Source organism: Hyperolius riggenbachi, chromosome 4 (assembly GCF_040937935.1).
Source record: "Hyperolius riggenbachi isolate aHypRig1 chromosome 4, aHypRig1.pri, whole genome shotgun sequence".
Lineage (NCBI taxonomy): Eukaryota > Metazoa > Chordata > Amphibia > Anura > Hyperoliidae > Hyperolius > Hyperolius riggenbachi.
Window position 1 is genome coordinate 70,778,453 of NC_090649.1, and position 24,471 is coordinate 70,802,923.

Genomic DNA, 24,471 nt, shown 5'->3' on the forward strand with positions numbered 1-24,471 from the left:
CTTGGCGGTATGAAAAATACCGCCAGGAGGGAGCGCAGCAGTTTTTAAAAAAATTTTTTTTTTTTTTTATCATGTAGCGAGCCGAGGGCTCGCTACATGATAGCCGCTGCTGAGCGGCATCCCCCCGCCCGCTTCGATCGCCTTCGGCGATCTCCGATCAGGAAATCCCGTTCATAGAACGGGATTTCCTGGAGGGCTTCCCCCGTCGCCATGGCGACGGGGCGGGATGACGTCACCGACGTCACTGACGTCGGGACGTCATTGGGAGTCCCGGGCCACCCCTCGGCGCTGCCTGGCACTGATTGGCCAGGCAGCGCTGGGGTCTGGAGGGGGGGGGGGGGGCCCGCGCCGCAGCAGATAGCGGCGATCGGGCAGGGGCCGGCGGCGATCAGAGTGCTGGCGCAGCTAGCAAAGTGCTAGCTGCGTCCAGCAAAGCAAAAATTATGAAAATCGGCCCAGCAGGGCCTGAGCGGCACCCTCCGGCGGCTTACCCCGTGTCACACACGGGGTTACCGCCAAGGAGGTTAAAGAAAACCAGAGCTGATTAGAGATACATAGAGGGTGCACTTCTCTTGCCTAGACTGGCTCCGATGATGTCCGTGACGGGGCCCGTTATTGTAGCTGCAGACAGCGGAGGGCGGCGTGGGAGCGATCCGTGCGTATTGGGGCTGGAGCAAGCCCCAGGTATGTATAAAACATTTTCTAACCAGCTGAGCGGTCTGGACGAGCTCAGCTCGTCCAACACCGCCAGCGGCTGCCGCTCAGGCCCTGCTGGGCCGATTTTAACGAAATAAAAAGCAGCACACGCAGCCGGCACTTTGCCAGCCGCGTGTGCTGCCTGATCGCCGCCGCTCTGCGGCGATTCGCCGCGAGCAGCGGCGAAAGAGGGCCCCCCTAGCCGCCTGAGCCCAGCGTAGCCGGAACAAAAAGTTCCGGCCAGCGCTAAGGGCTGGATCGGAGGCGGCTGACGTCAGGACGTCGGCTGACGTCGATGACGTCACTCCGCTCGTCGCTATGGCGACGATATAAGCAAAACAAGGAAGGCCGCTCATTGCGGCCTTCCTTGTTTATTCTGGGCGCCGGAGGCGATCGGAAGATCGCCTCCGGAGCGCCCTCTAGTGGGCTTTCATGCAGCCAACTTTCAGTTGGCTGCATGAAATAGTTTTTTTTTTATTTAAAAAAAACCCTCCCGCAGCCACCCTGGCGATTTAATCAGAACGCCAGGGTGGTTAATCAGCTCTGGTACACTTTAAGCAAACTCAGGCTTATTTCTCTACTTGTAAACCTTGGGAGGTACTATCCTGTTAATCAGGTGGTAGTAGTGGGGCGGGGTAGGGAATCTGACCTGCTCTTTCAGCAGTTTTGCATGGTATGTTAGACATAGCATATGAGATATCTGCAGAACTCTGAAGACAGCTGAAGGATCTAATGGCAAGAATTACATGTAATCACAGGTTATGTCATTTCAAAGCTGACCAGTCTCGTTACAGTTCTCATACACTTCACCCTCTGCACAATCAATATGAATGTTAAATCTAAATGTAAATGATTAAACAACAGATCTATTGATTCATTGATCAGCAGCAAACATTGCTCCTCCCAGGATTACCTCATATTCAACCTTTAATGCGTCCCTTCCTGAGTCTGCTTCTTGATAAACACAGTGCTGCTATGTACACACTGACAGAAACTAAAGTCAATAGAATATCTGCAGTCTGCACACCTATAAAAGGCAGAAAGTTTCAGCAAGGAGGTGAAATACTAGTTCAGTTAAATAAAGATATGCACACTCCTAAAGCTGCAATATTTATTACTGTATTTTTTGGATTAGAATACTCACTTTTTCTCCCACAAAAGTGGGGGAATAAGTCAGTGCGTCTTAAAGTGACTCCGAACACCTCTCATGGGCATGCCTTTAACACAGATGACTTCCAACAAAGTCGTGCTATGACCCCTCTGGAGAAGCCTCTTGCAATGGCCATGCGTGTCACTTCCTCTTCCTGCTTCATTCAGTGATGCACTTCTCTAACAGAGAAGACAGGGGTGACCTGGAAGTTATAACATAGCCAAGATGGCAGCCGCAGATTTTAAACTGAAATCGAATGAAAACGATTTGGTGTACAATGGCTATTCAGGCATCAAATGAAAGAGGAGAGCACAAGCTGCAGAAAGGTATGCATTTTTAAGTATTTTGAAGTACTGGTTGGAGTCTTAAAGGCATGCCCATGAGAGGTGCTCAGAATCCCTTTAATAGTCCAAATGCAGGGAGTTCCTGGCTTGCAAACGCCTGCCAATATAAACCTCCAATCCACCGGAATGTTGGTGACCCCCTGTACTGTGCCCATGCAGAGGAGGACACAGGGAGACAAATGGAGGACACAAAGGGGCATAGAGGAGGATACAAGGGGAACACAAAAGGGGCATAGAGGAGGACACAAGCAGGACAGAGACAGAAACATGGGGGACACAGGAGGATATAAGGGGGATAGAGGAGGACACAGCGAGACACAAGAGCTACAAGGGGGGATAATCCACAAGATGCCCCTTCACCATGGATGCACCAGGTTTAGTATATATATTTTTCACCTGGTTTTTGTCCTCTAAACTTAGGTGCATCCAATAGTCAGGAGCGGCTTATAGTCCGAAAAATACGATGGTTGCTCCTCCTGCATGGGAAGTGTTTTGGGGCTGCATGGGGTTCCCTTCATCAACCACAGTCAGCAAAAACTCAAAATGACGCTGAATTTTCATTGATAGTGGTAGCATGAGGCAACACCTGAACCCTACAGAGGTTATTCAGGTAGTTCAGCTACTCCGGGAAGACACATAAATATGAGCCATTACCAGATGGTTTGTTCTGTCTCCCAGCACAGTCTGGAGGTCATCGAGGAGATTCCAGGAGGCTACACAGTTCTCTCTTTAGGAGGGATGGACAGGGCCAAAGAAGGTCCTTAACTGGTTCATATTCCACATGTTTTACCCCTTAAGGTTCCTGACATTTTTGACACTTTAGCTGTGTCGCTTTGATACAGCTGTAACTTTTTAATTACTTATACCATCTTAGTGATATACATTTTTTTCAGTACAATCTAGGCTTTCTTTGGGCAATATTTTTTCCCAAAAACCATTTTATTTTATTGTCATGTTTTGGAGAAAAATTAGGTGTAAATGCAGAAAATACCCATTTCGTTTTTCCCCCTTCTTAATTTTCACATGACACATCCCACAATCAATCTGAACTAATTGGCCCTTCCCGGTTAAAATGATACCCCATATGTCCTATTTTATTACTAGCCGAGCATGTAGAGATTCATCGTTGGGCAACGGCGGAGCAATACATCTGTAGAGCATTGAAGCCCCAAACTTCTACCCTAGCTATCATCTGCCTGTGCAGGGGGCGCACACAAGTGGTGGCAATTTTTAATGGGGGATGTAGATTTTACTTTCTAAAACCTACAGCAAGACTAATTAGGACGTAGAATCCATGTCCTGGAACAATAAGCAGTTAACCCATCAGGGCAAGGAGGAACAGAGTGACTATTGCCAGATCCCTACACAATAACCTCAAGCAGACCATTAGAGTAATGCTACATACACACTTGAGATAAAAGTCTTTGCAGATCATCATACACACCTTGTTTAACAGACAATCATCTGCAGATCAGATCCACCAGGATGGATTTTCAGATCTGCAGATGAAGTCTGTTAAACAAGGTGTGTATGAGGATCTGCAGATATCATAGACTATGAATGCATTTTGCAGGAATGGATCTTTTGCAGATAATGATCTTTTGAATGTGTACAGCATCTTTGTGTGCAGCATCTTGCAAAGATGTTTATCTGATGGGGAGTGCAGCTCCATAGAATAGACTGTGTAGAGTATGGCTCTCATACTACATGGAATGGGGTAAAATTGGTCTGTGATCTTGCCTTTTCCAAAGACTTTTATCTCAAGTGTGTATTGTAGCATAAATGTCTCTGACCTAAAAAATCTGAAACAGACTTTGAATGAGTGTGGCCTCACTGCTCAGCACCATGAAGCTCAACTGGCATTTTCCATGGAGTACCCAAATTGGCAGGACCACACTGGCACACTGTGCTTTTCAAATGAGAGCAGGTTCACCATGAGCACAACGTGAGGGGTCCGGAGAAGCAGTGAAGAACATCATCTTGCATGTACCATTGTTCAGCATGACAAGTTTGGTGGTGGGACAGTGGTGGTCTGCGGAGACATCTCCATGGAGGGACGCACAGGCCTTCACATGCAAGACAACTGCACCTTGACTACCATTAGGTATCGGGATGAGACCTTTGGACCCAACGTCAGACCCAATGCTGGTGAAGAAGGTCTTTGCTTCCTCCTGGTGCGTGATAATGGCCCTATGTGGCAAGAGTATGTTGTGCGGTTTCTGGAGGCTTAAGGAATTGATACCATTGACTGACCCCCACACTCACCTGACCTAAATCCTAAAAAACACCTTTTGAACTTTGATCCGCATGTGAAGGGAGAGGAATATGGAGGCAGACATATTTACTTCCTTTTAAACAATTCAAGTTGCCTGAATGTCTGCTGAACCTCTGCCTCTGACACTTTCAGCCATTGACTGAGAACAAGCAAGCAGATCAAATGTTTTTGACTAAAGTCTAACTGGATTAGCCTCATGCTTGTATTAGGCGTGTCATTTAGAAGATACTACTGATGCCAAACAAATCAGCCGGACTGCCAGGCAAGTGGTATTGTTTAAAGGAAATATGGCAGCCTCCATGTGCCTCTCAGTTCAGGTTTCTTTTAACAAAGTAGCTAAAAACAGCACCGGGGAGTACGCCGCCGCCATAGCCTGTAACAGGAATTACAGCTAAAGCAGCACTAAGACAGTAATTTAGGCGTCATCCAAAGATGGAGCCTAAATTACTATAAAAACAGCGTAATTCGGTCGCCAGCAACAGCTGGCAGACAAATTACATATTTACCCCACTATCCACGGCAACCTGGAGTGGGAATAGTAATTCACACCACCGGGACATTTGCAATACATAATGAAATTCTTTCATTTCTTGTTCTAGCGATTGAAATAACCCGACATACTCGATCCATTCATTTTAAGAATTGGTTCGAATATCCGGTCGATAAGAATAGATTCTACATCAAAATGACAACTCGATTTTTGATTATTCGATTCATTTATTGGTTATAAAAATCGATAAAAGTAAAAAAGATTGACCAGTGTATGGCCACCTTTATTCATCTCCCTGGGTTGGTGGAGACTTGCATGTTAAGAGAATTTTTGTTTAACCATGACTGGTGACACTGATCGCTAGGTCATCCCATTTGGTGACTGGAGTAACATTTCAATAGCAGTCTAGAAGGCAAACTTACCATATTCAACAGGTGGAGAGTATGGAGAGTAGAGGTCTGTAGAAGCAGAAGGTCCGCATTCGTTGTCCCGCTCGCTTGTGCCAGACTTGGCAACCACCAGGCCCAGGACAGAGCAGTTGGTGTGGGGCTTACATTTCATAGTACTGGAAGGCACATCAGAATAAGTATGACCTGTGCACATCTTACATTTCACATTTTCTGTCTCCGTTCCCTTCCTCCTCACGCCCCACCCTACCGGGCATACCGTGTGGTTGGCACAAGAGCCGTTGACGAGGTACATGGTAGACGGGCATAAGCACTCCCGATCAAACAAGACAGAACAGTTTGTTTTTGTGTACATGGGCTTCTCGCATGGTGGACTGCAAGGGTGGCACCTTTCGTTCCCATTCTCGTGTTTTGTGAAGGTGTCATTGAGGCATGGGGTACACACCCGGACGTCGGATTCAGTACAGTGCTGGGAAACATAGGTGCCCGCTGGGCATTTGTCACAGACCGAAGTCACGTTTGTCCTAGGATTGGTGTAATTATATGTCCCAGAGGGCCGAGTTCTTGTCTTGTTGGATAACCGTGCTGTGGTTTCGGCTCCTGCTGATACCAGATAGCAAAGTATTACCTGAAAGAAAGGAGAAATCACCAAATAAACTTCCATCCATTCAATGCAGATTAAAAACTGAATGATGTTGTGTGGGTGTGGCCGTGAAAGCAGACCTAAGTTTTCATAAAATGAAAATCCTGACCCTCAACTACTTATTGACTTATGAGTTATCCAACTTGCCTTTAAACCAAAGTAATGTCATTTGATTAAAATTCAGAATTCCACTTCCCCCCTCCCCTGAATAAGCTGGACAGGAAGGTACCATATTGCATAATAATATAATACTCAGTTCAATCAGTAAGCTTAACACTGATTTGCAGACTGTCTCAAACTGGCACTATATATAAATCTATATACACATATAAATCCATCAAAGATGGATCATCAAATATGATCAAAAAGAGAAGTCCAATTAATCTAACTGATTAAAGTTGTATATATAGTACTGGTTGTTCTTGAGCATACATGTATAAAATGCTTATCAATCTGGGTAATGGGGCATAGTTGATGGTGAAAATATCACTAATGTGCCATTACCGATATTCTACAAATGGCGTCTGATGGTACCTTTGTCAGGTGTTCCTAAACATCCCTTAACAAAGCCCTCCAGATTCTTAAATAGAACATTAGTAACATAGCTTTGCGTCTCATATTTACTTTCAGTTTAATGGATAATATTTAAAGAGAATCTGTCCTCTAATATTCTTACACTAAAAAGCATACCATTCTATTCCTTATTTTCTCCTGTGCCCCTCTGTGCTGTTTCTGCCACTCTCTGCTGCAATCCTATCTTGTAATTAACAGTTTTAGGCAGTGTTTACAAACAAACTAACCAGCTTCTGATAGGCTCACATAAGCAGAGTGTGTGACTCATACAGAGTGTGCAGGGGGCCTGCAGAGGGTGTGTATCACTTCTATCCAATCACAAGCATCCCTGCACATTCCACACATTCAAGCCTTAGCCCCACAGACACGGCAGAGGAAAGGAGATAAGATTTATTACAGAGACAGTGCAATTAGGAAAGGCTGCAGTAAGCCAGAGCACATTAGAACAGGCATAGGAACTTATAGGATAGAAGAACTAAGGCTGAGAAATTTGTTACAGAGTCTCTTTAAGGTTGGAGAAGACTGTTACAGTTGTTTCTACTACAATTAAATCTCATTAGAAGCATTGTCTCACCGTTACTCTGATGTTTTAACCTATATTTACTATTCAGGAAACCAGACAATTTGACAAGCTGTCGAAAAGCTCTTTTTGCATAGATAACAATTCATTTTTTTTCATACTTGCTGTACTTGAAAACAGAAAGGGACTTCAGAGAATTATTGACTAGAGCTAGTATTATATGTAGTTATACTTCACCTCGTCATGTCACATGTTACTCCAGGTGCAGAATTTTGTTTTGAATACATACCGTGAACAGTAATAAGTTCAATCGAAAGTGCACCAGTCTCAGAGTCCCTCCACAAAAACATGAACAAGAGAAAGCTGCCTCTCTTCTCACCAAAGCCGATACTAAATATCAAGGAACCGGATATTATTCTCACTGTGGCTGCCAACATTTAAACAAAGACGCTGCCAATATATAAACACAGACAGCAGTGTGGCCAGGAGAAGAAAGCCACGGGTGCATAGTCGTATACCGCAGATGTCACGTTGCTAAGAATTGTAAGTAAAACACTGTGCACATGCAGTAACACTGGTCAGAGCTACGCATGAGGGTAAGTGTCCCAATTACACCTACACTTCCCCAACTACACTTACATTTCCCCAACCCCCCTTAGCTTTCTCTCCCATCTTAAGGGCTGACAAGTAAAGCAAGTTATACATACTCACAACTACACTATCATGTTGTGCATGAGCACAACCCCTTGTCCAACACGTTTCGCCACTATACTCGGTGCTCCGTCAGGGTAACATAAGATGTGTGCAGTAAATCCCAAGACTAGGTTAATGGGCTGTGATGAAGGGTTTATCATCGCCCAGAGATTTATTCTACAAGTGCCCATTAACAGTACAATATTTTCCTCAGATGCAATCATTCGATCAGATTTTCTGGATCGTAAGTCATCAGAAGGTCACGATCGGTTGTTTCTATAAACAGGTCAGTTAGGGAACTTTCTATCTTCAGATAGGATCATAAAAATCCAAAATTTCGATGGAAAAAAAAAATCTGTACTCCTATTCCAATAGATTATAGAATCATTTTACATTGATTTCCCCCACCTACTGCATGGTTTTCTGTACAACAGGAAAATATTGTACCGTTAAAGAGTACCTCCCTGTCAGGTCAGTCCATCTTCATGATGCAGGATTTGGTGTGTGTGTGTGTGTGTGTGTGTGTGTGTGTGTGTGTGTGTGTGTGTGTGTGTGTGTGTGTGTGTGTGTGTCTTCAGGTTAATTACTCATCTGAGGTGGCACTCGGCCTCCCTCCTCAGCAATGCAGTCGCAGCCATGTTCCAGAAGTCTTCTAAAGCCCTTGGGAAACTTCCGCCTGCATTACCGTGGCCTGTCCCTGGCTCGGCAGACTCCAATTAGGCCGTGGCTGCCAAGCTGGGGGCCGGACGTGACAATGCAAATGGGTGTGGCCAGAGCCTTGGCAGAGCTTAGGGGGAAAAAACTGCCACGGCCACATATCCGAGTGGGGCGGAGCACTCACCTGACTGATTGATTGATTTATGGCCAATCAGGCCTGAGACCCCCCCCCCCCCCCCCCCCCAATCCTGCATCAATTAGATAAAGCCCGTCAGGCTCTGCCTTTTATACTAGAGGTACTCTTTACTGGGCACCTTAAAGAGGAACTGTAGTGAAAACATAATTAATAACATTTCTTATTTTTTATTATATTAATTTACAGATCATTTAGTCAGCTTTTGCCCATTGTAAAATCTTTCCTGTCTCGGATTTACATTCTGGAATTTATCACTAGTAGCGACATGTTTAGTCCTGCCAGGTGATCTGTTCGGAATGTTTGTTACTGAGAGTTCTATGCACAGAGGGAGATACTGCTTGCTTGGCAGTTGGAAACAGCTGTTTATTTCCCACAATGAAACAAGGTTCAGAAACAGCAAACTGTCAGGACCATGGCATCACACTGTGGAAGGGGTTTCACCACAATATCAGCAGGAGACATGGCAGCGCTTTCATACAGAGGCTGTATCCGAATGATTTATCTGCATGGATGTGCAGAGCTCCAGAAACTGGACGACATTACACAACTAGCACTCAAACTGGTATAACAAAGGAGGGTGTTAGCTTCAGTAAATAATTTGTGCACAGATTATTCCCTATTGGACTTCCTCACAGCGATGACAGACCATCATGGGGAAGACCTTACACTAGTCTAACATTAAAAACATAATTTTTCCTTGTGCTGCTGATCATAAATGCTATACACATTTCATTAAGCAGGCAGACAAATAACAGCGCTCAAGGCTGCACCTGAAATGAAAACCAACAGAGGCAAGCAGAGCCCCTCTGGGGCTAAATACATGCTTTGAATGCAAAACAGATGCAATTATGTACTAATTCTAATCTAAAATATTTTGAATACAGATTGAAGCGATGAATGCAGCTAGTAAGTATACCTGTGGCTAGCTGCATTCATCGCTTCAATCTGTATTCAAAATCTTTTAGATTAGAATTAGTACATAATTGCATCTGTTTTGCATACAAGGCATGTATTTAGCCCCAGAGGGGCTCTGCATGCCTATGTTGGTTTTCATTTCAGGTGCAGCCTTGAGCGCTGTCATTTGTCTGCCTCACCACAATATCAGCCACACAGACTACCCCGCTTATCTATTAGAGAAAATGTAAAGATTTTTCATGGGAAAGGGGGTATCAGCTACTAACCGTGATGAAATTAAATACTTGGTTAAAGTTCCTCTTTAACAGGAATCTGTGACATGGGGGAAGCTCTTTATACGTAAAGGCCATGGTGCTTCTCCAGGAAGTAATACGGATGTGTTTTCGGTAAGTGCACACATCATCTATTTGCTCTGGCCAGCCCTATTGTTAATGAGACAGCAGGGAGGCAGGCACGGCCTGACTCAATATTCCACTATATGGATGAGTAACTAGCAGAGTTCCTGGAGGATGACTGTACAGCGCTGTGGAGAAATCCCTCTCCACTTTCACCAGCCACGCTCTGCTGGAGAATGATCGTGTCCCTTCCTGGAAAACGTGAGGCGGAGGATGACTCCTTCATTACCACAAATGTACACACAGGAAAGCTGAGACCTAAGGCTGGCTGCACAGTAACCGGAGTCACTCGCTCCCTGACACACGAGTCATCACACCGCAGTAACAGGTGTGTTACGCAGCCCATACAATCACACACCTGTCCTCTGTATGTACCTGGGCCTTCAGAAACATGAATGCGGCCATCTTTGTGGTATTATCTATGGCAGTTCTGCACCATGGAAGATGCTGGTTTGACGTGAGTGAGCCCCACCTGAGTGATTTCAACAGCGCTTTGGGAAAAAGAATGCAGGCCAGGCCTTGTTCACATCTAAAATCGCAAGTGCTGAAGGCATTTTGCGATTTTGTGCGCGATTATTTTAAGTGCCTCCCGGCACTTGCCTGCATGTTGCAATTTCTTGTAAAGCGCTTTTGCAGAGCGGTTTTTTTTTTTTTCACTTTCTGACGCAAGTCAGGAGGTGAACTCTTTCACCCGGAAATTAATAAATACAAATGTATTTATTCTTAAAAGCGCTGGGGAAAATCGCCCCAAAAATGGTACAGGCAGCGCTTTGGTGAGCGGATCGGAAACGAACCGCTCAGATGTGAACGCTGAAGATGCTTGAAGAGCTTTTAGGGCGATTTTGAAAGTCGCTGCAGCTTAAAAAAAGCCAAAAGCGCCCTTATTATGAAGAAGCCCTCAACCCTCATCCGTGAGCCTGCAAGCTGAAGCAATTGTGCTCTAATATAGATAGGAAAAATCGTTATTTCAAAAGAGATTTGGCAACGACTTTGAGGGTGATTTGGTGGTTTAAATAAAGTTTAAAGAAGAACTTTAACCAAGGATTGAACCTCATTTGAATCAGTAGCCAATATCCCTTTTCCCATGAAAAATCTTTACCTTTTCTCAAATAGATCATCAGGGAGGTCCGTATGGCTATATGGCTGATATTGTGGTGAAACCCCTCCCAGTGTGATGCCATGCCTCTGAAGTATCCCCGAGAACCGATGGGTCTGCATCTTCTGCGCATGCATGCAAAGGCACCCATGTCATCAGGGGTACACTCCTGATGATGTGGGCATGTTCGCGCATGCGCACAAGATGCCGACACCAACCTTTAGAGGCTGCCAGCGGGAGACAGAAGACCAGAGCTGTGGCTTAGGGACACACGTGACTTTTAAGGGCTGGAAGAAGCCCCAGGTAAGTAATGATAGTTTTATTTTGTCGCCTCACTTGTCTTTTAAAGAGTCTTGCCCAAGTTCTCCTTACTGAATAGGTGCTGGCTTACTGAGCAGGAAAAGCCAAGATTCAAACCCATGTTTTCTGTGTCAGAGGCAGAGCCCTTCACCAGTACACAATCCAGCCACTAAACAGAGCATCTGAGAGGGGCTCTGCCTTTCGGAACCTACAGTCGGTAAAGAAAGCGGTTAAAACAGAAACTAACTGCACAATGGAAAAAAAAAAAAAAAGAAGAGTAGCTAAGGTAACGGCGATCAGCGTTTGATCGCGGCCAGAAACGAGCAGAAATGGATTGATGCTTGAAGAGTGTAACTAGGTCAGACCACATATGCTTGTCTGAAGAGGTGAGTGTTAGGAGTTCATCAGAAAATCTCAAGGGTTGGATTGTGACAGCTGTGATACGGAGCAGAAATCCAGCCAGGAGGGAGGCTCATGAGAAGTCCTCTGTGCCACAGTGTGAGGGGTGACCAGAGGGGAGGGCAGGAGAGGGCTGTGGGGAATCCAGCAAGGAGGAAGGCTCATGAGAAGTCCTCTGTGCCACAGTGTAAGGGGGTGACCAGAGGGGAGGGCAGGAGAGGGCTGTGGGGAATCCAGCCAGGAGGAAGGCTCATGAGAAGTCCTCTGTGCCACAGTGTGAGGGGTGATCAGAGGGGAGGGCAGGAGAGGGCTGTGGGGAATCCAGCAAGGAGGAAGGCTCATGAGAAGTCCTCTGTGCCACAGTGTAAGGGGGGGACCAGAGGGGAGGGCAGGAGAGCGCTGTGTGGATTCCAGCGAGGGGGGAGGCTCATAAGAAGTCCTCTGTGCCACAGTGTGAGGAGGTGACCAGAGGGAAGGGCAGGAGAGTGCTGTGTGGATTCCAGCGAGGGGGGAGGCTCATGAGAAGTCCTCTGTGCCACAGTGTGAGGGGGTGACCAGAGGGGAGGGCAGGAGAGTGCTGTGTGGATTCCAGCGAGGGGGGAGGCTCATGAGAAGTCCTCTGTGCCACAGTGTGAGGAGGTGACCAGAGGGGAGGGCAGGAGAGTGCTGTGTGGATTCCAGCGAGGGGGGAGGCTCATGAGAAGTCTTCTCGGAGGCTGCCATTCAGAGGCAGTGCAGAAATAAATGCATGAGAAAGGATAAGGGAGGCACAAGGCAGCAGAGTGCTTTATATACTTGTACAACAGATATGTGTCAGGGCCTGTACACACTGGCTGCGCTGCATTTTTATAAATCGCATGTGTTTTTTTCAATGGCAAAGGCTTTTGAAATGAAAATCATGATGAACTGTACACAGTAGTGTGACTGCAGTGCATTTTAAGTTGTTGGGTTCGGTACTTTTTAGTCACTTGGAGGTAGTTGGGATAGGGGTAAGTAGCAGGCGGGGGAACAGGGGTAGGCAGTCAGAGGGGGCTATGGTAAGCATTAGGTGGGGAGGGTTAGGCACTTAAAGGGGGGGTCAGGGCATTAGGCGTGTGTGAGTGTGGGGGGGGGGGGGGGGTGTTTAGGGGTAAGCATTAGGTGGAGGAATTTCAGCACTTAGAGGTGGGGATTAGAGTAAGCATTAGGTGGTCGTGTTGGGGGGGGGGGGGGGGGAGATGGGGATAGGTTTAGGCATTAGGTGGGGAGTTAGGTACATAGAGAGGGGTTGGGCATTAGGTATTTTTTTTTCTAGGCACTAGGAGAAAAGGGTTCAAGTGAGAATTTGTGTCGGGCAGTGCTTAGTAAAATGTTAACAATTTAAATTCCCAATATTTGATTAAATCTGGCACAGCACCCAGCTCATACAGCAGCATAATTCAAACTCAGTAGAACGGTTGATTTCCAAACTGGATTTCTAAATTTTCTGTCCAAAGGGCAGAGTAACGCACTAAAAATATGTGTTGTGAAAAAACCAGCGATGGCCCAGAACAAAGGAGAACTAAAGCGGTGAGGAGAGAATACTGGATGAGACTGCATTGTAGACCACATCCTGACAGCCGCTCCCTGCGCCCTGACATGAAGCAGCAGCCTGATCACTAACATGCTGGAGATAAGAAAAAAGGAAATGAGACCAAACATCTGTTAAACAACAGAGACATTCAGCACAGAGTGCAAATTGCTATAGTGAGAAGAAAACAAACACAAAGCGTGAAACTGCCAATGTCATACATACTACTGTATAATGCAGCAGCATCCTCATCACAAGAGTTCCGCCAACAGCCGTTACCCAAGAGGAGACAATTCCTGAACACAGACAGAGTTTATACTATAAACTTTATAGGATACCCGAAGTGACATGTGGAGATAGACATGAATATGTACAGTGCCTAGCACACAAATAACTAGGCAGTGTTTCTTTTTTTTTTTCTCTACCTGAAAGAGTTAAATATCAGGTATGTAAGTGGCTGGCTCAGTCCTGACTCAGACAGGAAGTGACTACAGTGTGACCCTCACTGATAAGAAATTCAACTATAAAAAAACTTTCCTAGCAAAAAAAATGGCTTCTGAGAGCAGGTAAAGAGATAAAAGGGAAATTTCTTATCAGTGAGGTCACACTGTAGTCACTTCCTGTCTGAGTCAGGACTGAGTCAGCCACTTACATACCTGATATTTAACTCTTTCAGGCAGAGAAAGAAAAAAAGGAACACAGCATAGTTATTTGTGTGCTAGGCACTGTACATACACATGTCTATCTCATCATGTCACATGTCACTTCGATGTTTCCTTTATGAAGTGACACATGGCTCCCCCAGAGAGAACTTCAGCATTGCTCAATAAAAAGAATCTCCCTAGCTAGATCCTATACATGGCTTCCCTTGCTAATATGCAGTGCGGAATAGCTGAGCAATGCCTTGCCACTACCCATTGATGCCTTACTGTCTATGTACCTGTTGGTATAAATCTATAAGCATTCAAGCTTGAGTGCCCAATGCTCCTTCTACTGTTCCATTGGACAATATGTAGTTAAAGTACTCCTGTAAGAAAACAAACAAAAAAAAAGCCCCTGGAAGGTACTTACCTCAGGAAGGGAAAGCCTCATGATCCTAATGAGGCTTCCCCCATCCTCTTTAGCCTCTGGGGTGCAATGCTGGCTCTACTGAAAATTTCACAACAAGCACTACGTAGGGAGCATGCTCAATATTTACCTTTAGGGCTCCAGCACAGGGGCAGTAGCGGCTTTCCAATGGGCTCCGGTGGAAATTGCCGAGCCCGATCGGGTCCACTCTACTGCGCAGACGCGAGTCGCCTGTGGCAGAAGAGCAAACCCGATGGGGCACGGTTATTTCCACCGGAGCCCCATCGGAAAACTGCTACTGCCCCTGTGCTGGAGCCCTGAAGGTAAATATTGCTGCACTTGGAGTACAGGGGCTTTCTGCGCTGGATGCAGGAGGCTGAAGTGGACAGGGGAAGCCTCAATGGATTCCAGAGGCTTCTCCCTCCTGAGGTAAGTACCCCATAGAGGCTGTTTTTTTCATTAGAGATTTAGGGCCAGTGCACACCAAAAAGCATTTGCGTAATTGAAAACGCTGAGCGCTTTTTGAAGTGATTTTTCAGAGCGATTCTAGGCACGTGCCTGGCGATTTTATAATTACGCCTAGCGATTTTTGGAGCGTTTTTGTGTAGTGTTTAATTTTTTGTTACAGTAGAGCGGTTAATGAATAGCTTCTGTAACAAAAAACACCTGGAAAAAACGCTCTGATCTAGCGCTTTTCAGAGTAATTTTCCACTTTCCTGTACTTAACATTGAGGCGGAACGCCTCAGAAATCAGCAGAAATGCTTCAGGACCAGCATTTGCATTTGGGAGAAAAATCGCATCCCTCTGGTGTGCTCCATCCCATCCAAATACCTTAGCCAAGCGCTTTTCAAAGAGCTGGCGTTTTTAAAAGTGCTCAGAAGTGCTCTTGGTGTGCACCAGCCCTTACTTTAAAGTGAACTAGAGATGAAGCACCCTCATGTATTTTACCATATATATCAGTGAGAACATTAGAGAAAACACCTACCCTGCTCTCCGTTTCATCCCTCACTGCTCAGCCTGCCTGTTATCAGCCCTGATAAAATCCCTGACTGAGCATTAAGTCTGGCATTGCTCAGGAATCATTATAGCTGAGTCATTATAGCAGAGCCACAAGAGGGCAGGCTTGGGCTTGAAAAGACATCGGAGAAGACAGACTCCGCTATAATGATTCCTGAGCAAAGCCAGACTGAATGGTCAGTCGGGGATTCTTATCATGGCTGCTAACAAGCAGGCTGAGCAGTGAAGGATGAAGCAGAGAGCAGGGTAGGTGTTTTCTCTAATGTCCCCATTGATATATATGGTAAAATACATGAGGGTGCTTTGTCTCTGGATCACTTTAATTTTTTCTCTGAGTTTTCTGTCAGGTGATATTTTCACACCGTTTCAAGCCACCAGCTTAAATCGGCGTGTTTAGCTGATGCCAGAGAAGCGTTTTGAATAGTTTACCATTTTTTGGCAAACTCGTCACGTTTAACCCCTTTGGGGCGACACAGAAGAGACGGGCTTAGCCGTTCCTGAACGCTACATGTGGCATCCAAGATCCAATGAGACGACGGGGGACAACGGGATTGAACACAGTGCTTCAGCGAATGATGAGAAAAGCAAAACGTTTCAAAAGCGCAATTCATTTTCTTCCTTGCACACAATCGCCACCCAACCCCCTATACCCCCCCCCCCTCCCCACCCACTTGTGATTTCTCTATCCTTGGCCATCAAGTCCAGATTGCGTTTTCGAAAATAAAACTACCAACACTAGTGACCCTCCATGAAAGCAGCTGCAGAGGAAAGCATGCGGAAGCAGACAAGACTAGAATTATTGTCACCGAGTTTTCTTAAAAAAATGGGAAACCCTGTCAGCAGCTTTCACAATCACATATGTGAGACTGAGCATTGTGGAGTGCATTTCTCTTTTCAGGCTGACCACAGACATCTGCTGAGGTAACAGTGCAGACTACTACTGAGGAACTTCTTGCTTCAAGTTCAGCAGCTGAGGGAAAAATACTGTGATTTATAACATTACAGGTGGCCACACATCTGTAGACTCTGCAGCTGACAAGAGCATGCTGGATCGGGCTGAAATTGGTTGCATGTGTTGACTGGACATGCTGGGCCAACATGCTTGATTAGCAAATAGTACGGACAGCGGACAGGAAAGTATAACTGCATGGGGTGGGGGAGGGGGGACATAACACATTAGCGGGACAGTGGCCAAGAACTGAGAGGTATATGGAGGCTGCCATATTTATTTCCTATTAAACAATACCAGCTGCCTGTAATCCTGCTGATCTCTTTGGCTGCAGTACTGTCTGAATCACACACCTGAAAAACAAGCATGGAGCTAACTAGTCAGACTTCAGTCAGAAACACTTGATCTGCATGCTTGTTCGGGGTCTATGGCTAAAAGTATTGGAGGCATTAGCAGGAAAGCCAGGCCACTTACATTATTTAAAAGGAAATAAATATGGCAGCCTCCATATCCCTCTCAGTTCAACATTGTGTGACTGCAGCTTCTCAGCATGAGAAACATTGGCCAATCGGAGCGGAACAGAGGTGTGGGAGGGGAAAACATGAGGGAAAGAGGCTTCAGCCAATCAGGCTGCAGTAGTCAAGTCTGCGGCAAAAGAGGACAACCCAGCATGCCCTGCAACTTCCTTTGTGTGGCAGATGTACCAAATAAGAGCCAGGGAAACTGGGGAATGATGTTTTATGGAAAAGACAAACAAAAGTTATTTTTAACTTTTGAATTGCCTGGTTAGCATCCTTATTTGTTTACCAGATAGAAATAAATAATTGATTTTTGATTTTATGCCCAAGTTACTCTTTAATAGCTTCTACTGTATATTGGGCCATGCACTGGCTATGTGATTTGTCCCCCCGGTGTACATATCTTTGCATTCCTCATTACAAATGGCTGCACATACGCTAGTTTCCTCTCTCATGCCTGGAGCTGAGCCTTACAGGCGTACAAGTTTCTGTCTCGCTGCCTTCCTGGCATCCATGTTTTTCTTTAAACACACAAATGACTGCAGAGTTCGTACTACACAACGCATTCCAAAGACCCCGCTTGTTCCATAGGACTCCAGTAATTATTAGCCAAAAACAACAGATTTATTGTTGCCGCTCATTGCTTGGAGCGAGCACATGACACGTGAGGTATTCTGAAAACATCCGCATTATGCAAAGCTTCAGTGCTCAAAGGCTGGAAAAGGCAAATGACCGAAACCAGCGTTTACATTAGCAAATCGCATGTTATAAAGGGGAGCTCCGGACTAACAACCAAGTACAGCAAAGTCCCCATTGTGCATAACTTAGGCATCCAGGAGTCTCAACTAAGTAACCAGCACGCCTGTGTGGGGATAACGAGGGCAGTACTTTCCTAATTTGCAGAGTTTTCCGCAGCAGAAGCGACTTACCGATCCTCCAGGTGCCATCTTCCATACCTCCTGCAGCTCCCAAGGGTCGTCTGGCATCCATGTACGGGTCCTGGCATGTCCTGTGGCCTGTCACATGACCTCTCGAGACCCGTACATAGAGGATGCAGGAAAGTATAGAAGACGACGCCTGGAGGATCGGTAAGTTGCTTCTGCTGCATGGGGGGGGGGGGGGATAGTTATTGCTAAGCAACCGACAATCACAGGTACGCGGCATCAGGCCATCACCGCCTGTGCCGGATACTGGGGATCTTGCTGTACACAAGTATAATACATAGGGCTCAATTCACAAAGCATCGTCCCATTCGCTAAAGCAGAACACAGCTGATTTTACCAAACATTTTGCCAAATGTCAGTTCACAAAGACTGTTACCGCATGAAGAACTAAATTGACTGCGTACGTTAAAAAGGGGCGCTGGGAAAAAAGGGCGCCGGGTTTTTAACGATAAGCATGGATAACGTTTAAAAATGTATTGTACTGTATTTCGTTTAAAATTAATGTTTTTTAAAGTTATAAATCATTAAATAATGTGCATTAAATCGGCAATTGTAAAAACGTTAATCTTTCGTTTAAATACTGAAACGTATAATAACGTTAAAAAAAAAATTACTAAGTAACCCTCCCTGTACCTACCCCTAACCCCTAGACCCCCCTGTTGATGCCTAAACCTAAGACCCCCCCTGTTGGTGCCTAAGTAACCCTCCCTGTACCTACCCCTAACCCCTAGACCCCCCTGTTAGTGCCTAAACCTAAGACCCCCCTGTTGGTGCCTAAACCTAAGACCCCCTGTTGGTGCCTAAACCTAAGACCCCCCTGTTGGTGCCTAAATCTAAGACCCCCCTGTTGGTGCCTAAACCTAAGACCCCCCTGTTGGTGCCTAAACCTAAGACCCCCCTGTTGGTGCCTAAACCTAAGACCCCCCTTTTGGTGCCTAAACCTAAGACCCCCTGTTGGTGCCTAAACCTAAGACCCCCCCTGTTGGTGCCTAAACCTAAGACCCCCCCTGTTGGTGCCTAAACCTAAGACCCCCCTGTTGGTGCCTAAACCTAAGACCCCCCTGTTGGTTTTTTCGTTTAAAAATAATGTAAAAAAAAAAATGTACTGTTTTTCGTTTAAAAATAATGTTTGAAAAAAAATATTGTACTGTTTTTCGTTTAAAAATAATATTTAAAAATGTATAAATCATTAAATAATGTGTAATCATGAGAAGCAGTAATAAAACATTAAGTCTCCGGGCGCCGCTTTTAAAACATTATTTTTCACCGGCGCCCTTTTTTCCTATCGGGCGCCCATTAAACGATATTTATTATAGGAGTGAATGGCGGCGCCCGATTTGTCCACTAGCCTCAGGCGCCCGAATTTACTGTTACCAAATTGACTGACTTGTGAGGTAAACTACTTCACAAAAGTAAATTCACAAAGGACAACACATGCAGTAAAAGGGATATTTGCGGTATTTTATCTCCAGCCTTGAGCAGTCGGTAAGATAACAAACAGACATTTACGGTATGTGGTTACAAAAGGGCGTTATAAAGGAGAGAGAAGGGGAGACAGAGGGTAGAGAAAAGAGGAAAAGTTATTTACACTATTCAGGAAAGTAAGAAAGTTAAAGGTTTTTTTTTCTTAAAATAGGGCTGAAAAAATTGGAAACTAATGTAGAGCCAGTGAAAATATTGTCACTTAAGAGAAACCGTAACCAAGATTTTCACTTCATGCCAATCAGTCGCCGATACCCCCTTTCCATGAGAAATCTTTTCCTTTTCACAAATAGACCATCAGGGGGCTCTGTATGGCTGGTATTGTAGTGAAACCTCTCCCACAGTGTGAGGTCAGGACCATGGTTCTGACATCACACTGTGGGAGCCTTTTTGCATATAACAGCTGTTCCCAGCTGTTTCCAAAAAGCAAGCAGCATCTCCTTCCACTGACATCACCTGCCAGCAGTAAAAATGTCACCATGTGATAAATGTCAGAATGTAAATCAGGGAGAGGAAAGATTTTACAATGGGCAAACACTGACTAAATCATTTATACATAATTATTGTAAAAATGAAGCACTCTTGTTCATTACGTTATTATGAGTGGAGTTCCTCTTTAGCGATATTAAATAAGAGGGACCTGTGAGACTGAAATTAGAATCCAGGGTCCAAGCTAGCCCTGCTGACCTCTTAGCAGCATGTGTGGAGAAGGGGGTATTAGACACAAAGAACCTGGATGTAAGTGGTTCTATGTAGTACCAGCACAATATCAAAATGTGCCCATACATCAGGCAATGTATGAGACTGATCTGTCTCTGATCAAACCGGATCATAAAGAGATCTGTTGCCTGCTCATACACTGCAGACTGATTTTCAATACATTTCAGCATTGGGCCTAGCAATGCTGTTGCCTCTGCCTGCCTGACCCCCCCAGTGTAAATATGTCCGTCCCTCCAAGTACTGTCACCATAAGCACCTGTTCCACATGGAAACAGGTGCATGTTACGATGTCACACATGCCTGGTGCCACATGGTACAGGCGCCCGCGGCGATGGCCGTAACTGCGGAGGCGGCCAAGAAAAAATGCTGGCGGAGAGGTGAGACTTTTTTTTTTTTTTAAACAAACCATTTTATTGTTTCTTAACAATAAAATGACAGACCGCTGTACAGAACACTCTGGTACAGTGCTAAAAATCGCAGTGCCTAAGGCATCTATAAGAATAACATATTGTACCATATTTAATATACTGTATCAGCATATCCAAGAAAACAAAGTCACGGCTGCATCATAATAAAGTACATAAGGATATTACTAGTCATAAGTCAGCTGACAGACATATCTCGGTACCATGACACGCAGCACAGAGTGTCTAGAGTGACATGAGAAAGGAAGGGAGAAAGAGGAAGAGAAAAGAGGAGGAAGAAGGATGAAAGAAAAAGAGGAAGAAAGCAGAAGAAGAAGGAACAACTCTTGACTCCGCCTCCTACGTCGTTTTATTCCTCCTGCAGCATCATACACTGAGGATTCAGACTACAGCAAAGTCCCTGTTCTCTGGGACTCAACAGGAAGGCTCAACTAACCGACATGCCAGAGGGGATAACGGGCTGTTTTGGGGGGTATTTTGCGGTGATTAAAATACTCGCTGAGTGTCCAGTGCTATCTTCTAGCCTGTCGCTCCTATCGGCTTTCCAGCGTCCATGCAAGCCCCCCCCCCCCCCCCGTGTGTCACGTGACTCACCGGGAGCCGTGCACATAAGAAATTGGAAACCCGCTATGAGCAACAGGAAGGTTAGAATACGGCGCTGGACTCTCAATATTTTATTTAGCACAGGGGGGGTGGTTAGTGCTTTTTCAGCCCGCGACCGACAAGCACATGTATCTGGTGTGGTGAAATTTTTTGCAACTTTATCAGATTTTGCAACCGGTTGCATTTATTTATACGTATAGCTATCAGAAAGTGCAACCTAACCATTGACTTTAACCTATCTGTATCAGAAAATGCAACCCAACCAAACCCTACTCTCACACAGAACCCTCCCCTCTTGCTCAACTAATAACCCCCCTGGAGGGAACAATCCCCCCTCTTCCTCAACTAATACAAGGGAACAACCCCCCCCCCCTCTTGCTCAACTAATAACCCCCCCTGGAGGGAACAATCCCTCTTCTAGCCCAATGGGATCTGTGGTTGCAAAAAATTACAGGCGTGTTAACAGAGAGGAGCCACGCCTACACAGTCATACACTGTCCTCTATGGCAAGTTGCAAAATATGATGGGTAGCAAAATTTTTCACTACACCGGCACCGGCAGGGATCGGTGACTTTGCTGTAATATCTTTTTAGTCTTTGGGGCCTATGGTGATTATATTATTATTTCTACACAAGGGCACCCAGATTTTGTACCACCAACGAGGGCAGTTCCTACTACGTTTGTCGATGTAGCGGCAGAGTGTTGTTAATCATACGTTTCCATGAATTGAAGGGCCTTTACTTGTTTTTTCATACGCGCCGAACATTTCTTTGTATGCATAGAAGCATACAATTCTTATTAAAGGGACTCCGAGCACCTCTCGTGGGCATGCCTTTAAGACTCGACCGGTACTGCAAAGTACTTAAAGATACATTCCTTTCTGTAGCCTGTGCTCTCCTCTTTCATTTGACGCCAGAATCGTTCTACACCAAAGAGTTTCCTGTCGATTTCAATTTAAAAATTGTGGCTGCCATCTTGGCTATGTTAACTTCTGGGTCACCCCTGTCTTCTCTGTTAGAGAAGTGCATCACAGAATGAAACAGGAAGAGGAAGTGACACGCATGACCATTGCAAGAGGCACCTCCAGAGGGGTCATAGCACGACTTTGTTGGAAGTCGTCTGGCTTAAAGGCATGCCCATGAGAGGTGCTCGGAGTCCCTTTAAATATCGGGGATGTTTTCCTGCAGCCAAGTAACGCTATTCTAGGTGAGGGCAGAAGATGTACTGGTAAAATAACATTTATAGGTGAGACTTTAATACACTGCATATGGGCATGGAGGGACTCCGGCCGAGGGTACATCGCGGTATCGAATGCAGTTGTGAACAAGATTTTTCAGCATGTCCAATCATTCCTTGGCGGCCGATCTCGGCCCAAAATCGGGCAGACATGTTGCGGCAGAGATTTTTTTTTATCCCAATTCGATAAAATGATTAAATCGGAAGGTCAAAGGGCACGCAGAAACGCCTGAGGCATGGCCACCTATAGGAAAGAGATAGGAAGATCCCGGGTTTCAGAGAGAAAGCAATGCTGTGCAGTCCCTGCCTGTGAAGAGGTTACCACCATCCTATCGCATTCATCACTTATGAAAAATGTGATCTATTCAATTCATAAATAAAAGAAAAGTCCAGAGAAAGCTGCGGGTACCAAAGGAAATGAGGGGAAGGAGCAGTGTAAATATGAGCTACTAGATAAACTGTCTCCAGAGTTCTGCGTTACTCCGCCCCTTCCTCAGCAGATCAGGAGGACACTTAGGAGTATGTCTCACTCCCCTGGAGCAGAAAGGGGGGGGGGGGGGGGGGGGAGATACCATGTGCAGACAGCTGGACGTCACTGTGAGATATGGGCTGCCGGCTGTGGGGCAATCAAGGTCAACTTGTTTATTTCACTTATGTACATGGAGAGAAAACACTTTATAAAGAATATCCCGGGCTGCTCAAATCACTTATGATCAGTGTAGCCAAAAATCTGATGTCCCCATACTTATTATACTCACAGTCAAAGGAGCTCACAATCTGATTTGTCCTTCATACTCACCCTAATGCTGGGAACACACAATCAGATTCTCTGGCAGATTTACTGTCAGATCGATTATTTCCAGCATGTCCGATCTTATTTCTGATCATGTTCCGATCACTGCTATGGAAAATTGATCGAAAAACGACCGGAAATCAGATTGGACATGTTGGAAATAATCAGCCAGTAAATATGCCTGAAAATCTCATTGTGTGTACCCAGCATGAAAGCACCAAACAGTCTGAGGTCACCATCATATTCACCCACAAAAAAAGAGTTCACAATCTGATTTCTCCATCATACTTACTATAAAAAGGAGCTAATAGTCTGATGCCTCCATCATTCTCACCCTCAAAGGAGCTCCTTCTAGGCTCAGTTCCCCCTTGTGCTAGATCACGTGGCCAGCGGGAGGGGACAGTGTAGCATCTGCTTCGATGATCCGATGCAGTCCGGCTGGAGTGCAGGGCAGATTCTCCACCCCCATAGGCTATATGGGGAGTGTATACGCCTGTCCGGGATTATCGGAGACTGCACAGAAGTGCGGCCTGCTAACCACAATGGATCCCAAGGATCCACTGGGGGAGGTAAAGTATGGTGGAGACAGACTTAACTCCTTTGAGGGCCCTAACCACTCCTCCAGAAACACCCCCGAACATACCAACTGTCAATAACACCCCCAAACATACCAACTGTCAAGAACACCCCCAAACATACCAACTGTCAAACTCCTATCAAACCTTCCCTCAGGCCCTAACCACTCCTGTCATACTTTCAGTCACTCCCTGTTGGAGTTTATTATATTACTTATCTGCATAAACTGCATTACTTTGCATGTGCCTTCATGGACAAGCAAACCTGACCAGCTGGGGGTCATAAATGCTTCTCAAGGTCTCATTGTACCTGCATGTAAATTAATAACCAGCAGAGAACAATACCCCAACCCTCTAGCTCTGATACTGTATTTCCTTGTGATTAAAGGATACCCGAGGTGACATGTTACATGATGAGATAGACATGTGTATGTACAGTGCCTAGCACACAAATAATTATGCTGTGTTCCTTTTTTTCTTTCTCTGCCTGGAAGAGTTAAATATCAGGTATGTAAGTGGCTGACTCAGACAGGAAGTGACTACAGAGTGACCCTCACTGATGAGTCGGCCACTTACATACCTGAAATTTAACTCTTTCAGGCAGAGAAAGAAAAAACGGAACACAACAGTTATTTGAGTGCTAGGCACTGCACATACACATGTCTATCTCAGGTCACGTGTCACCTCAGGATCCCAGTTGCGATAGCCCGAGGATTTGACTTCAAAAAGTTTCTACAGCACTAAGTTTGGCGATATCACAGGAACTTGTTAATCTGGTGTCCACAATGGCTGTTCCTGCCACAGCTGAATTATTGAAACAGCATCAACCCCCAACTGGTGCT

The 24,471-nt window shown here is 45.4% G+C and overlaps 1 protein-coding gene across 1 annotated transcript in view; it reads right to left on the reverse strand.

Annotated features, from left to right (window-relative positions):
• Positions 1-24,471, reverse strand: part of TNFRSF21 (TNF receptor superfamily member 21) — a 142,320-nt gene that overhangs the window by 84,013 nt on the left and 33,836 nt on the right. Inside the window, exon 2 of the mRNA XM_068280201.1 lies at positions 5,378-5,990. Coding sequence (XP_068136302.1) covers positions 5,378-5,990 — 613 coding nt within the window. The remainder of the gene's footprint in view (positions 1-5,377; positions 5,991-24,471) is intronic.